The 15,410-nt window shown below is 34.2% G+C and overlaps 1 protein-coding gene and 6 non-coding genes across 7 annotated transcripts; all 7 read right to left on the bottom strand.

The window, feature by feature from the left end:
- LOC127803424 (dicarboxylate transporter 2.1, chloroplastic-like) lies at positions 1-5,161 on the bottom strand. The gene is made up of 4 exons (XM_052339633.1): positions 4,345-5,161; positions 3,687-4,000; positions 2,269-2,717; positions 1-331 (listed from the first exon to the last, which is right to left on the bottom strand). Exons 1-4 carry the CDS (start codon positions 4,945-4,947, stop codon positions 216-218), a joined length of 1,482 nt encoding a protein of 493 aa, XP_052195593.1. The 5' UTR covers positions 4,948-5,161; the 3' UTR covers positions 1-215.
- A 6,411-nt stretch (positions 5,162-11,572) lies between these two features.
- LOC127805429 (small nucleolar RNA snoR114) lies at positions 11,573-11,664 on the bottom strand. The gene has a single exon (XR_008024155.1). It is a non-coding gene; the product is annotated as a small nucleolar RNA snoR114 (small nucleolar RNA).
- A 4-nt stretch (positions 11,665-11,668) lies between these two features.
- Positions 11,669-11,739, bottom strand: TRNAG-GCC (transfer RNA glycine (anticodon GCC)). The gene has a single exon. It is a non-coding gene; the product is annotated as a tRNA-Gly (tRNA).
- Positions 11,740-12,449: 710 nt separating this feature from the next.
- On the bottom strand, positions 12,450-12,541 carry LOC127805431 (small nucleolar RNA snoR114). Its single transcript, XR_008024157.1, has one exon. It is a non-coding gene; the product is annotated as a small nucleolar RNA snoR114 (small nucleolar RNA).
- Positions 12,542-12,545: 4 nt separating this feature from the next.
- TRNAG-GCC (transfer RNA glycine (anticodon GCC)) lies at positions 12,546-12,616 on the bottom strand. The gene has a single exon. It is a non-coding gene; the product is annotated as a tRNA-Gly (tRNA).
- Positions 12,617-14,658: 2,042 nt separating this feature from the next.
- On the bottom strand, positions 14,659-14,750 carry LOC127805430 (small nucleolar RNA snoR114). The gene has a single exon (XR_008024156.1). It is a non-coding gene; the product is annotated as a small nucleolar RNA snoR114 (small nucleolar RNA).
- A 4-nt stretch (positions 14,751-14,754) lies between these two features.
- Positions 14,755-14,825, bottom strand: TRNAG-GCC (transfer RNA glycine (anticodon GCC)). The gene has a single exon. It is a non-coding gene; the product is annotated as a tRNA-Gly (tRNA).
- Between the last annotated feature and the right edge of the window lie 585 nt (positions 14,826-15,410).

Genomic DNA, 15,410 nt, shown 5'->3' with positions numbered 1-15,410 from the left:
TTAATTTTTATTTATCAAAAGTTACATATTAAAATATCTCTCGTTTCAAAAAAAACAAATTATTATTATTTAATATTTGCTCACTTCAAATTTTTTTATCCAAGACTAGCTATAATTAACAATGTTGTAATTCCTTTTTAGTTCATAGTTTACAATACGATTATCATTTGTCAATTCAAAATATTTGGGTCTTTCGGTTGTGGAGTCCAACATTATTAGTAAAGCCCTAAAATCTTCCACCAGGGAGTTCCAACTAAAATCCAAATAACTACGTTAATTAGGGCCATCAAAATTCCCACTCGAAAAACAGCACGAAGCTTTACAAAACCACCTGCCAAAACAATCATCAGCCCACAGTTAAATACCCATCAATCCACCTCCAGGAAATGACTGAAAGGATAAGCATTTGTAAATGATACGATTCTAACAGAAGAAAAGAGACCAAATCGATCTAAGCACCCCTTTTAATCAAGTCTTTGATCACTCACTTATCATCCATCCTCCATATCGATGGTTAGTTTGTCTTTTGAACAATGGGGTACAAATAAAAGTCCGTAAGATTAACAGTATATCATATGTATCCATGGCTTGAGAACTACTAAAGGTGTGATTCAATGTTTCTAACATAGCATTATTGGGTTTCTTGAAGCTTGAAGAGCAAAAGTTTGCTGATTAAGAAAAGGTGAAACAAGAGTGTAAGTGAAACTACACAAGATAATGAGGATATAACACACAAGAAGATCAAGGAAACTTGGAATGGTAGAACCTATCCAAGTTTTAAAATCCTTGCACCTAAGAATATCTTTCCGGCCAAAATTAGTGCCAGAAATTGCATCTGGCAATGCCGCCGACGCGTCTAAAATCCTTGCACCTAAGAATACAATCTCAACAAATATTCCTTAGTATTCAAAGGTTTAAAGGGATATAAATTGAATTGAAGTAGTTCAAGGTTTTAGAAATAAAAAATTAATTGTATAGGAAGATGGTGGATAACTTTGGTAGGAAGCTTTGGGAGGCAATCTGTAACTCCCCCCCCCCCCCAAAGGGTTGCCTCACTAATTTTCTAGAGAATTCTTTATTTTTCTTAAATAATAATTTCTAGTTGGTTCTAGATATAAATATTTTCTTAGGTCTTTTTAGATTTTTCTTTGTTTTTGTATATTTTTCTCCAAATATCTAGATTTTATCTCTTGAAATTATCTTCTCTTAATTTCTAGTTACGCATCAAGAAAAAGGGTTGAAAATTGGTGCACAATCTAAAAATTAAGGGAAGATAATTAAAAGAGATAAATCTAGAGACTTGGAGAAAAATACAAAAGCAAAGAAAAGTCTAGAAAGTAGTAGGGGTTGTTATCTTCTTTTTTAATTTTTAATTTTAAGTTTTGAATTTATTTTTAATTTTATATTTTAAATATCTATTTCGATATTACTGAAAACACTTTATTTTTATCTATAGCATTTTTTGTGTTTTGAAGTACTTCAATCCAATTTCTTTCCCTTTCAACCTTTCCATCAATCACTAAAATTCCAACAGCCCCATATACGTAGTGGTGGAATAAAGCCAACAAATTGGCGTTCAAAGGAAATGGGCATAAATTGTGGACTTAAAGCCAGTAATGAGATGACCACTCATCAGTAGTGGAGGAATGGCACCAATGGGAGAGGAATGACATGCATGTCTGGATTGTGAAGATCATGCAATCTGACATAAGGTATTTGAGGAGTAAAACATGTGTAACTTATTGTTCTCTCTCTCTCTCTCTCTCTCTCTGTGAACTACCAGTCGACATAAGGATCCTACAGAGTAGAGGATATTTCCTTGGTGAACCGTTAGCTCCAACAATCTCCATTCCATATAGAGACCTGAAGGTCCTAAGCAGAGGAGACCATAGGCCGTACCTGGCCTAGATTGAAGAAACTACTATAGGAGCCAATGGAGTTGTCGGAGCAATTTAAAGCCACTGGAGCCAACTAGGGTACTAGGAGAGCTCTGGGCAATTCCCACAAGCCAAGACGTGCTACGAGTATTCTTATAGCAAGTGGACAATACTTGAGCAAAAAACACCCTACGAGTAAATGGAAAATGAAGTTGAACGTTTATGTATTCGAGAAATCTACATGCCTTGCACTTCAAAACGAACATTACACTACAAACTTAGCTGCACAAGAAATTCAAATGAAATAGAATTAAATTCACATAAACTGTACGTGCACCTAAAGAAGGAAGAAAAGAAAAACAGTGTTCTATAGAGCAGAAAAAAGGGATACCTCCATAATATACTGCGGCCTGGCCACTGCTATAATGTGTTAGTGCACCAAATAAGTTAGTATTGTAGGCCAATGCTAGCGCTGCTAATAAACCAGGGACTTTCGACGCCAGGTGCATTGCAAGAAATGCAGAGTACAAAGCACCGACATGGGCAGTTTGACTTGCAAATAGATAGTGAATGAAGAAATATGCAGCCTGAAGGATAAAAAGAGCAGCTGGCCAACCCACCGAGAGAGATTTAAGGAATTTTGCCACACCATCGGATATCCAAGGCACAACACCGAGGGCTGTCAGTTGTCCTGCCATGCCAATTAGGACCGCAAACCAAACCAATGTATCCCACGCTGTCTTTTCACTCAAGCAATCATCCCAGTGAAGCACTCCCAACAAAAGAAGTACTGACAATCCCAGCATTGCAGAAACAACACTTGCTATACCAAGAGCCTTTCTGCAAATAGATTGAATTCTTAAGAATTTAAGAACAGTGATAAGAGAACAGAATAAGCAGTGGTGTTACAAGCATAGGTTGGATCTGGTTGGGAGATTATCGATGGGTTTTCATTTGGTTACTTATTTTCGTGTGGTTTATTTAATTTTCTGCAGAATGTCATTGGTTGCACACTGTGAAATCATTTACACCAACGTAATCTAGTAGTTCGATTAGCATACATATGATGTGGAATTGGGATTATTAAATTTTAAGGTTGATATTGGGATATTGAGTTACTTAGATTTATCTTATTTTATTTAAATTTTAGTGTAAGATTTATTTTTCAAGTGGCCCGATTAGTGGGGTAGTAGGGGCAGTTATTTTGATGGGAAAAACCACTACATAAAGGCAATTACGATTTTATCTCTTTCTATATATAGTGACAGAAAACCATAAAATGGAATCCATCATTATTGTTTTTGTCCATTAAGGCCTAGAGAGGGAAATCAAACCGGACTATTTTATTGTCTAACGAGGAACATTATGGCGTCCTCATTATCGGTTAATTTAGATACACATTTAGTTTTTAATATATAAACTAACACGAAACCTTACAAATTTCATAATTTATTTATGTTTAATGCCTACGAAACAAAAAAATTTCCAATTACATTTAGAACTCATCTTCAGTTAGTTTCACCTCTTACATTTTGTAAGATAATTTTAATTAGGATAGGACGTTAGACCATAAATAGGCTTAGGATGTAATAAAAAAATCCAATCTAGTAAATTCTTCTTGTTCTCTTCTTCTTCCCCTGAATTATTCTCCTTGTTCTCTTCAAAATTCTGCAAATTTTCTACTCCTCCACATCAGCATATGATCCATTGCGTTTGGTTTTTCAGGAAATATACTTGTTACACCAACCTAGTAAATAGCTAAACTGATTAGTGAACTACATTAAGTAAAACCAATGTTTCTCTGCTTACCCAGAAATCCACAATGCAACTGTAACAAGCATGGTAGCGACCATAGCCCACTCGACCTTCGAGACAGGACCCATCTGCGCCAGTTTCTGTGAGGCCATGGCAGGAGCATCTGGTGTCTCCTTAATCTCAGGGGGATACAGCTTGAATAGGATAACTGGTATTACCGAAAGAGAGATTAGTGCAGGTAAACATGAAGCTTTGAACCAAGTAACCCATGGATTTGCAATTTTAACCCCCAGACTCTGAGCTAATTTGACACAGAGCAGGTTTTGAGCTGCAGCAGTGAGGAAAAGAGCACTTGAATTACAGCTGCACTGTCACACAATGAGAAGAGAAAAATGCGAAGTTAGAGAGAGATATCACCATAAGGATAATTAACAATAACACAACATAGAAGAGAACAGACTGCAATATCCACAAAATTGAATAATGTGAAATGTAACAGAACCTTGAATCCTAAAACCAATAAAAGTGTCCATTATAGTTCAAACGCTGAAAGACCCAGCAAAATTCATGTCGTCGACTGTAATGTAGATTATTATAACAGTAAAATAACTAAATGCTATGGGGGGCGAATTTCTCAAATAAAACTGACAAGTATGGACCTTCAGCAGCCAAGCTCAATAGATTGGATAAAGCAAGAGAAGGATATGATAACCTGAAGTTGGGACTGGATAAGGAAAGCGCCGAGCTTCTTGGCCGAGTCGTGGCTGGGGCGGCTATCGGCTGCTAACGACAGCGACTTGATAATCGGCAAGAAAATGCCGCCGGCTCGGGCGGTGGTGCTGGGAACAGCCGGCGAAATAAGCAGTTCGCACAACGCCAGCCCATAAGCCAAGCCCAGGGTGCTCTTCCCGAGCAGCTTCACAAAGTAGAGCGCAACCCTGTCGCCGAGCCCCGTCTTGACCAAGCCGCGGGAGAAGAAGAACGACACGACGATCAGCCAAATCACGTCGTTGGTGAAGGCGGCGAAGGCGGCGGATAGAGTTAGGGTCTTGGTGAGAACGGAGAGCATGAGGCAGACAAACGCCCACGCGCCGACCGGTAGGGGGCCGAGAATGAGGCCGGTGATGGTGGCGAGGAAGATGGCCAGGAGCTGCCAGGCTTGCTTGGAGAGGTGGGCGGGCTTCGGGACGGCGAAGCGGAAGATGAGGCCGACGACGAGGGAGACGGCGAGAGGGACGGGCTTGGCGCCGTGCCAGCGGCGGCAGGGCTGGCGAGGGGAAGAGGTAGGGATTGTTGTCGGGGGAGGAGTGGACATTGTGGATGTGATAAGGATAACGAGGAGAAGACGAGCGGCTTGAAGAGTTTTTGTAGTGCGGTGGTGGCCGTGACGGAGGTGGCGGTGGTGGAGGAGTGAGTGGGGCTAACTGCTAACGGTAAGGTCGTCATGGTTGTGCTTTTTATCGGAACTTGGTAAGTTTTTAAGCCGCGGGAGACGTCGGACAACGGAGAGTCCGCAGGAATTAATACGGTTGAAGCTGTTGATCGGACGCAAAAAGAGGTTGATTTGGTCTTTCAATAAATTGCAGTAACCTCCTCATAAAATTGCCAATTATGTGCACCCCCAAATTTAGATACTTAAGCTTAATTTTTACCCGTTAAAATATTACTTTCACGATAAAAAAAAAAAAAAAAAAGTTGATTGGAAGATTATATGGCAATTTATTACGATCCCATCACCCCGTTCATTGTTGGAGAATAGGGGCAAGCAAAAGTTCAATTAAACCGAATTAATTAAATTGAACAGAAAAGTTCGATTTTTCAAAAAAAGAACCGTTCAGTTCGGTTATATTTTTCTTCAAAAATCGATTATTCGGTTCGGTTTGTTTATTTTGATAAAAATTCTCAAAAAATCGAACCGAACCAAATGTGTAGCAAATACCCAACTGAATTGGCCACACCCCTCCGCGTGAACATAACTGGCTGCCCCCAACGCTAACGCGACACCCCAATGAGCCTCTGTACTTATCTTTGTTCTTCTCTCTCTCGCGTCTCGCCATTTCGTCTTTTCTTCCCCTTGCTTGTATCCCTTTGCAGTCCACTCTGATCGAGTCTTCACAGATCTAGTGATGGCGAAGACCAAGGCTCGTTCTTTTTCTAGATCGATTCTTCACAAATCTGGCGATGGCCAAAATGAAGATGAAGACTCTTCGATGGCAATGGCCCTTCTAGATCAAGTCTACACAGATTTGTGTTTCATCTCTTATCTCTATCACTTCGTTTTCATTTTTTCTCTTTCTCTCTCTTTCTCCACCATCCGTCGTCTTCACCGATGGCAAAAAAGAAGATGAAAGCCGAAGACGAAGACGATGCCGATGGTTTTTCAGTAAGTTTTCTGATTACTTTTCTTTTACATTAAAAGTTGGAAACCTAGATCTACTGAAATCTAACCATTAGATCTTTTTAATTTTTGGATATGTGGGTCATCGTGGTTGGGGGAATCCGATCATCGGAATTGTCGGCTGGCTAGGTGGCCAGCAACAACAACAAGGCCAGTATCTTGGTTATTTTTTGTTACCAGTTCGATTTTTTATTCGATTTGGTTAGCACAGTTTAGGTTTCAGTTAGTTGGGTTAATCGATTGGTTTGGTTCGGTCATTGCATATGGCTTGGTTCGATTCATAATTTTTGATCGGTTCAATTCAATTATAATCAATTGCACACCTCTAATGAAAAAGGCAAAATGAAAAGCCCGAAGAGTTTTTTAGAACTCCACCCCAACCCAACTCCATTTGCCTCTTTATTATCCTTTTTATGTAGGTGTGGCCATAAAAAGATCACAAAATATATATTTTAATTTTTATATTTAGACTTTTTTTATTAAATTTTTAAATTTTTAATTATTTTAAAAATATTTCTAAAATTATAATTTTAAATTAATTATATTTATAAATTTTTTATTATTTTAATTACATCTCTAAATTTATTATTCTCAATAAATTTATTCAGTTACAAAATTAACTCAAAATTATATAATTTAACAGTATAATTAAAATAATAAAAATTTTAACAATATAACTGACTCAAAATTATATAATATAAGAGTATTTTTAAGATAATAAAAAAATTAAGTATTTAAATAAAAAAATTACAAATACAAAAACTAAATACATATATAATCTGTCGGGTCACGGGGTGGTCCAAAGAATTAGTTTTATGTATAATGTTAAAATAGAATGATAATGCACACAGCCCCATACACACACAGTCCAATGCATGGCGCTGCAAAAATAATTGATATTTAATTTTTTTTATATTTGATTGACATCATATAGCACGGTACGTATTATATGATATTTAATTTTTAATTTTATTTATTTAGATTATAGAATAATTTTTTAATTTATTTTTTATTTTTTATTATCAACATTAATAAATATATAATAACTTTAATTTTTATTTTTATCTAATATTTAATCTTAATATTATTTACTCTTATATTATTTACATCGTGTCTTTATGCACGAGCATTCCCTAATTATGTTATGTGTCTAAATCCATCTCTAATTCATTTTTTATTTTATATTTTATTATATTATAAATATTTTTCTCTTTATTTTAATTTTATCTCAAAAATTATACCTACTCTAATCATATTCTCTATTCTTTTTTTATTTTATTTATTTATTTTAATTCTATTTATTTTATATATTTTATACATATATAAAATCAATAATTAAATACATAAAATAATCAAATATGCACATAAATAAAATTAATAATTAAATACACACATATACAAAACTAATAATTAAATATATAAATCAATAACCAAATACACAATATCAATCATTTAACACAAAAATAAATAAATAAAAATTCAAAATCTCACAAACTCATTTGATGTTTGATCTAGTCCTTACCATGTCATCGTTTTGCTTGCCGCCTGTGCCTTTGTCTCCGTTGATTGTTGTTTTGCACCTACAGCTCGTTTTTTTCAACTGCAACTTATCTTCTTTATTTTGTTTTTTTTCTCCGCTACCTTCGTCTCTATTGGTCGCTGATTTTACCTTCACCTACAACGACTTATTTTCTTTACGCGTTGATAATTGTTGGGATAAAACGTATAAGAAATAATTTCTCACTCAATAATTGTAGTGAGTAGTTTGAAACTCAATAAATTTTTGACAAAAAACAAGATAGATAGAAAATACCATTAAAGTGAATTTTTAATAATTAGCTTTTCATATTTTTACTTGAAAAATAATTTCTACTAACATTAGAGATGGTGATATGAATATAGCATACTAATACAAAAAATATCATACTAAATGAGTTCTAAATATTTAAACAATATTTACGTATAAATAATTTGCATGTTTCAAGTATGACAAAATAATTGGGAATCTCGCCTTGATTTATTTTATTTATTCGATGTCAAGACCATCCCGTGACCCGACAGATTCCTCAGTGCCCGCTGCCCCGCATACGACACACTGGGGAGGGGGAGACTGAAATTAATTAATTTTTTATTCGTGTTTCTAATTCTTTGGACCGTTGGATAAGGTCAAGTTAAAACTTAAATAATTGAAAATGTAATAACAAATAAAATAAGGGGCATACCGGTGCAATTTTTTAAATGTAAAAGAACATTCTGTCCACTGTGAAATCGACGGCACGGGAGGGCATGAAGGCAGGAACTGTGTTATTAATCGTGACGTTTCTTTCGATGGGAGATGATTTCTTTTTTTGATATTTTTATTAAGTGGAGAAGAAATGTTTCAAAAGGCAAATCATTTCCATTGTCAATCTGCTATATTTATTTTTTCCGTTTGCTATATATGTGCCCATTTTCCCAATGTTGTTGGTTTTGGGCATTAAAAAAACATGTTTTATGATAAAATTGTAGTGGAAAAATTAATTAGGAATGACAATCCAATCTTCTTGTTTAGTAATAAAAAGATTGAATATAGAGGCACTACCCATAATGGAGCCAACTGCTGAAAATAGAGGCACTACCCATAATGGAGCCAACCGGTGGTAATGGTGTTTGAGAGAGTGGTGATAATTTCTTGTGACAAAGGCTGTAGAGATAGAGAGGATTGGACACGAGTTTGTGGGTGAGAGGGGAGGTTGATGGTGGGCATGGTTGCTACCTAGTGACTGACGACACCATATGTGCTTCGTTGGCAACTTTTTGTTGATGATGCTTGGCCAACCGTGTGTCTAATTTAGCAGCAAATTGTGGTGCCCCCCCCCCCCCCCCCCCCCCGACCAAAAGTAAAGCTTTTTATCACCACGGAGATCGCATGGCTTGGCCTGAACATGCAAATTAGGGATTTTGCATGATGTATTTGTGTGTGTCTTAGGTTATCTCTAATACGAGCAATTTGCAAATTAGGGATTTTGCATGATATATTTGTGTGTTTCTTAGGTTATCTCTAATAGGAGCATAAATTACTCGTTAAACTAAAATTTGAGAAAATAATTGTAGAAAATTCACTCTAATGACACTCCTTATCTCTCTTGTTTTTCACTAATTTTTTGTTGAGATTCAAATTGTTCACTAGAATTGTTGAGTTTCAAATCACTCCTTATTTTTCTTGTCCCAACGAATCTCTCTCTTAGATATGGAATTAGAAGAAAATGGTCGATGATGAGCAACAACAGCGGATACCAACGACGACGACGATGAGCAACAATAGCAGCAGCAACAACAATAGAGAAGAACAAGGGTTGTAGGCGTGTTCACAACTTGTAGACACCAAATCAGGCCAAAGCGATGGCAACGACAAGTAACAATGGTGGCGAAAACCAGCAACGACGACAACGACAAACACCTCTAGCCGCAGCGTCTTCTTCAGGCAGAACAATCGCAAGTTTTCTTGTGATTTTGTGATTTTTTTTTATTTATTTTTGTATTGAATGATTGATATTTTGTATTTGATTATTAATTTATGTATTTAATTATTGATTTTGTATATGTGTAAAAATTATAAAAAATAAAAAATAAATAGAATTGAAGTTTTTTAAAATAAATAAATCAAATAGAGAGTGAAATATAGAAGAGAACATGAAATATGGTTGGAGCATGCATAGTTTTCAAGGCACATAAAAAATAAAGAGTAAATTATTTATAATATAATAAAAAATTCCATAAGGAGATATGTTGGAGATGTTGATTAAATATTTAAGAGTCTCTTTCCAAACTTGCAATAAAAGTGGAATAACTATTTTGAGATTTTTTTTCATATGCTTTTTGGACATCTAAATTAGTTAATGCAAAATAGAGAAAAGTGTGAGAGTGAAAGCTATCGAAATCGAGCATAAAGAAAAGAATCAATAGAAAAGGTTAATCTCATCTTACTTGTGTTCGTTTAGTGTTTATTGATATTCTCATTAATACAAAAAAGAGTAATTCTTGTACACTTAAATTAAGAAAGTTTTGAGAACAAACTTGGCTTTGCTCTTTCTGAAGAAAGAGAGATGAAGCAAAAAATCAAACCTTAGGGCAAAAGAAAAAGATATTCAGAAACACACACACACATATACATTAGGAATTAGGACAAGTCCTACACTAATTCAGAAAATAAAAGTCAAAAACCTAAAATTAAATTATAAAATAAATTAGATTTAATAATCAATTAATATTAAATTAATTTAAAATAAAACTCGAGTAACTCATATTAATATTCATACAAAAGGAATGGTGTATTATTAGTTTGTATTTTCAAATAAGTCCAAGGAAATAACAATTAAATCGGGTGACTATATTTTTTATAGGGTTCAGCTTGTAATTGAAGAAATACTCAAATTTAACATCACTTGTTAACAGCCCAAATTTAGAAGTCGAACCATTGCTGATTAGCCTTTTCTTTGAAGGTGGGATGGGCTTAGCCTAAAAGTTTGCTTCCTCTTTTATCCCAATCTAAACCTAATTATATATATATAAGTGGGAGTCACCTCTACCTTTTTAGATAGACATCCAAAACTCCTAGTCCTTGTGTTTATTTTTCCCGATGACCTCTTGGTTGCTCCCTATTTTCTTTGGTTTGATTGAAGCTTTGTGCTTCTACCTTTTGGTTGCATTCTTCTGCCCTCTCTCTTTCGATTGTCTGAGTTCATCGAGCCCCCATTATTTTTTGTAATCTTCCCTCTCTCCTTGGTGGACTCTATTGGTTTTTCATGAAAGATTGCTTTGGGGATCAAGTTTGTTCGAAACTTGATGATCATATTTTATGGTGTTGCCATTGTGATATGTCAGATATTCGATCTGAATCTTATGTATACATTATTGTGACTGCCATTGGTGGAGAAGGGAGTTCTTTGCATCCTATTTTATTTTCAGATTTCTATGTGTGCTTGCTTTCTTTAGTGTTCAATGTTTGCACTGATTTGGTTCATTGTAGGTTTTGGCTCACATGTACGATGATTGATTTGAACAGTTTGAAATGTATTTTTTAAACCAAACCACTAATCATGATTTAACTATATTATAAATCATAACCAAACTATTACGTCCTTCAAATTGCCTTAATTATAGTTAAGGATTTTGACAAGTTAAAGAAATATAATATAATGATAATTTATGTATATATCATAGATAAATATACGATCGAAGATAATTAATTGTCTGTACACATAAAAACTAAAAAAAAATTAAAAGTACTCAATCATGTGTAAGAAATATGCCAACATACAAAGAAATTTCAATTCTTAAAAGTATTAAAATTTATCAATATTAATTAATATTTGTAAAAAAAATCATGTACATCTATAATTTTATATTGTGACTTTCGTACTTTAAGAATCAATTAAAATTCATAATTTTATAATAAAATAGTAAATCTGAACTGTAAAATCTCCTTTTATTAGAACAAACAGTTGATTTCGTGGTTTATCCAAATACAAAATAATTGGGAAAAGGATGGAAAAAAAATTTAGAGCTCAGATGCGCCACGGTTTCGTCCGCAATCATCAGACGGTTGCGACGGACCCAGCCATCGCCAGGGGCGCAGAAGCCTCATCACGGCTCTCATTGCACCAGCCGGGAATCGAACCCGGGTCTGTACCGTGGCAGGGTACTATTCTACCACTAGACCACTGGTGCTTGGTGATACCTCATTCTATTTAAACAAATTGTATATTTTTGGGGTTCTATATACTGCTACCGTTAGATCCTTGTTATTATACTTAAATTTTGATTTTAAGGGTCTTGTACCGAGGCAGGGTACTATTCTAAGGGCCTGTTTGAATAATCTAAAATTTTGGAACGAAACAATGAAAGCGGTGTTTGTTTTAGAAAATTATTTGTGAAGTTTTGGAATGAATTTCACCTTTCCATTCCTTCTCTTCACCTTTCAGCACCATCCTCTACCTTCCTCCCCTTCAAGAACCAGCGACCTTTCCTCATCATTGGTTAGCGCTAACCAAGCTGTCCTTCCAATGACGCCTTTCTGGTCTCCTCGTCGTTCTTCCAACAGTTTCGACCAGCTCCAGTTGTCCTTCCTCCGATCTCCACCAAATCAACCCGATTCGACCAATTTTCAGCGACATCGACCAGTTCCAGCGAATTACTCAAAATTCAATTGTTCTTTCGGTAAACTCCACTAGATCTAGCTATCCCTAAGCAACACTCGTCGTCCTCAAGTAGATCCAGCGAATGGCGACGAGCAGAGCAGATCTCGCGATGGCTATAGCAGATCCCGTGATGACTAGAGCAGAGCTGCTCGTCCATCCTTCAGATTTGGCAACTTTAAGGCTCTCTAACGCAGATCCAATGACGACCGCGAAATTGGGAAAAGGATAAAACAAAATTAAGAGCTCGGATGCGCCGTGGTTTCGTCCGCAATCATCGGACGGTTGCGAAGGACCCAACCATCGCCAGTGGCGCAGAAGCCTCGTCACTGCTCTCACTGCACCAGCCGGGAATCGAACCCGGGTCTGTACCGTGGCAGGGTACTATTCTACCACTAGACCACTGGTGCTTGTTGAAGTTCAATCTTTCAATTTGATAATATATATCAATATAAATTTCAAAATCATTTCAAATTAAAATTAATCTAAATTTCACAATCAAGTAATTTGGAAAATTATATTAATATATGTCATGTCAATTTTCAAATCAAAATTTGAAGAAAAATGAAAAAGTAATTGAATTTTAACAAAATCTATAGTTTAGTAATTATGATGAAAAAATTAAATATAATGACAAATTTATTATGTAACTACTTTACTCTTTCATGGCAAGTGATTAAGTTAAATTGCATGTTCTCGTTAGAGTTGTTACATTATCGTTCAGAAACACAAAAGTTTGAGAAATAATAAGAAATTTTTAGTATAAAATAATCTTTTATTAGTTGTGATGTGCAAATATTTAAAAAATATAAATTACTAAGTTATCTTTGACAAACAATAAGCCATAAATAGCTATGTATCTCTACTGTGGACAATAGAAAAGTGACATATGACTTTTAGCCTAGATTCAAATATAAAGAATTCACCTAAATTAACTCTTAAATTTTAATTTAAGAGAATCAAAGTCAAATTTGATAGATATATTTGCATTTAAATCCTCTAGAGATCACCTTATTCAAAATAGTCAAAATTAAAAATCACAAGAATTCTAACAAATCTTGAGAAAAACTTCAAATACCTTGTAACAGTCAAATATATAAATATTGAAGGAAATCTCAAGAATTTTAACATAAATAACTCCAAATGTCTGATAATAGTCAAATTTGAAAATCTTAGAATGTGAACAAATTTAAAAAATAATTCAAAATATCTTATAACAGTCAAATTCAAAAATTTTAGAGAAAATCTCTAAAATCTAACAAATTTTGAAAAATACTCTAAATATCTCAATTCCTTCAATCTATATAAAGGGAATATTTCTATAGATAACATTATCATTATTATTTTTTTAGTACTATTACCAATTTGAGATTATTGTCTTTACACAGTTTCTAAATCATAGGTGAAAATTTTAGTTCATTACACAAGATAATGAATTGAACTCACGACCTACTAATATAAATTTTAATTTATTATGGATCAATCACATAATCTATACCTTGGGACAAGTACCATTACTAGCTTGAACAATGGAGATTGTGCCAAAGGAACAAACTCCACCCATTCTTACAAATGCCTACTTGAAGACAAATTTGTGATAATTGATCCCTTATTCTATCGTCAAATTGTAAAATTGGAATAGTTGACGACTACATCCATATTTTTTCGTAGGAAGGTAACATTTTTTTCATAGAAAGATAAAAACTAAATGATAAAAATCAATGGCCAAAAACTGCCAATACAAATTCACTTTAAAAGTAGCTTCACAATACTATAAAACTATAACATTGCAAATACAGAACACTTGCGTTCAAGTGTTCTCTTTGAATTTTTCACGATTTTAATTTTCTTGATTCAAATATGGAGATACACGATTTGTGACCTAGCCATGCTCTATTTGAGTTTTGTGCAATTTCGAGATTGTTTAAACACTTCTCAGAATCGAGTGTGTCTTGAAGTAATTATTATTACAGGAAAAGAATTTTGAGGTCTAATACTCTTATGATTCATCCATACTCAAGTCAATCATTATGTTCAAAAATATCATAGTAATAATGTAATAAATACTTTTTGAACCTCTTAATATTATACTTTTACAAAGGTTGATCGTGTAGTCAAAATGAGCCCACACAAATGATCAAATGTGATCATTTGAATAAAATGTGGGGGTCAAGCTTATACTTTTATCTTTATACTTTCATTTTTTTTATCGCCACTCAAATTTTATATAATTTAGATATATTTTTAAAATTGTATTTTTAAGTCAATTATAAAAAAAGGGCAAAGTATAAAAATTAAATTAATTTAAAAATATAAATTCATATGTATAATTGAAATCATTAAAAGTTTAAGTGCCAACACCAACAAATTCTACGATTTTTTCATAATTTATTCTGTGAGCATCAAGAACAAATTCAGGAAAAAAATGGGTAAAGGATAAAAAATAAATTAAGAGCTCAGATGCACCGTGGTCTCGTCTGCAATCATCGGACGGTTGCGATGGACCCAACCATCGCCAGTGGTGCAGAAGCCTCGTCACTGCTCTCACTGCACCAGCCGGGAATCGAACCCGGGTCTGTACCGTGGCAGGGTACTATTCTACCACTAGACCACTGGTGCTTGGTGATCTTCAACCTTTCGATTTGTCCTTATATTATTGTGAGCATAAATTTACGTGCTAGATATCAATATAAATTTCAAAATCATTTTAAAATTAAAATTAATCTAAATTTCACAATCAAGTAACTTGAAAAATTATATTAATATATGTCATGTCAATTTATAAATCAAAATTTGAAGAAAAATGAAAACGTAATAGAATTTTAACAAAATCTATAATTTAGTAATTATAATGATAAAATTAGATATAATGACCTATTTATTACGAAATGCGTAACTACGCTACTTTTTTATGACAAAAGATTTAGTTAGATTGCAAGTTCTCATTGTGCTCTCAAATTCCGTGTTCAAGTTCTAGTCAAGAAATAGTTCAACAAGCAAAGAGTGATCCTAAAAAATGAAAAATACTTGCCGCTCTCACATTTGTAATTGTGTTAGAGGTCAAAACCTCCCTGCTAAGTTTCTTGATTTACCTCTCCTACTGAAATCGTGAAATCGAACAGCAGGAGCGTTCATAATGGTGCGTTAACAAAAAATATAATAAATTTTTAGTATAAAATAATTTTTATTAGTTGTGATGTGAGA

This window comes from Diospyros lotus, chromosome 6 (genome assembly GCF_014633365.1).
Source record: "Diospyros lotus cultivar Yz01 chromosome 6, ASM1463336v1, whole genome shotgun sequence".
Taxonomy (NCBI): Eukaryota; Viridiplantae; Streptophyta; class Magnoliopsida; order Ericales; family Ebenaceae; genus Diospyros; species Diospyros lotus.
This window is presented reverse-complemented; position numbering and strand designations above follow the sequence as displayed.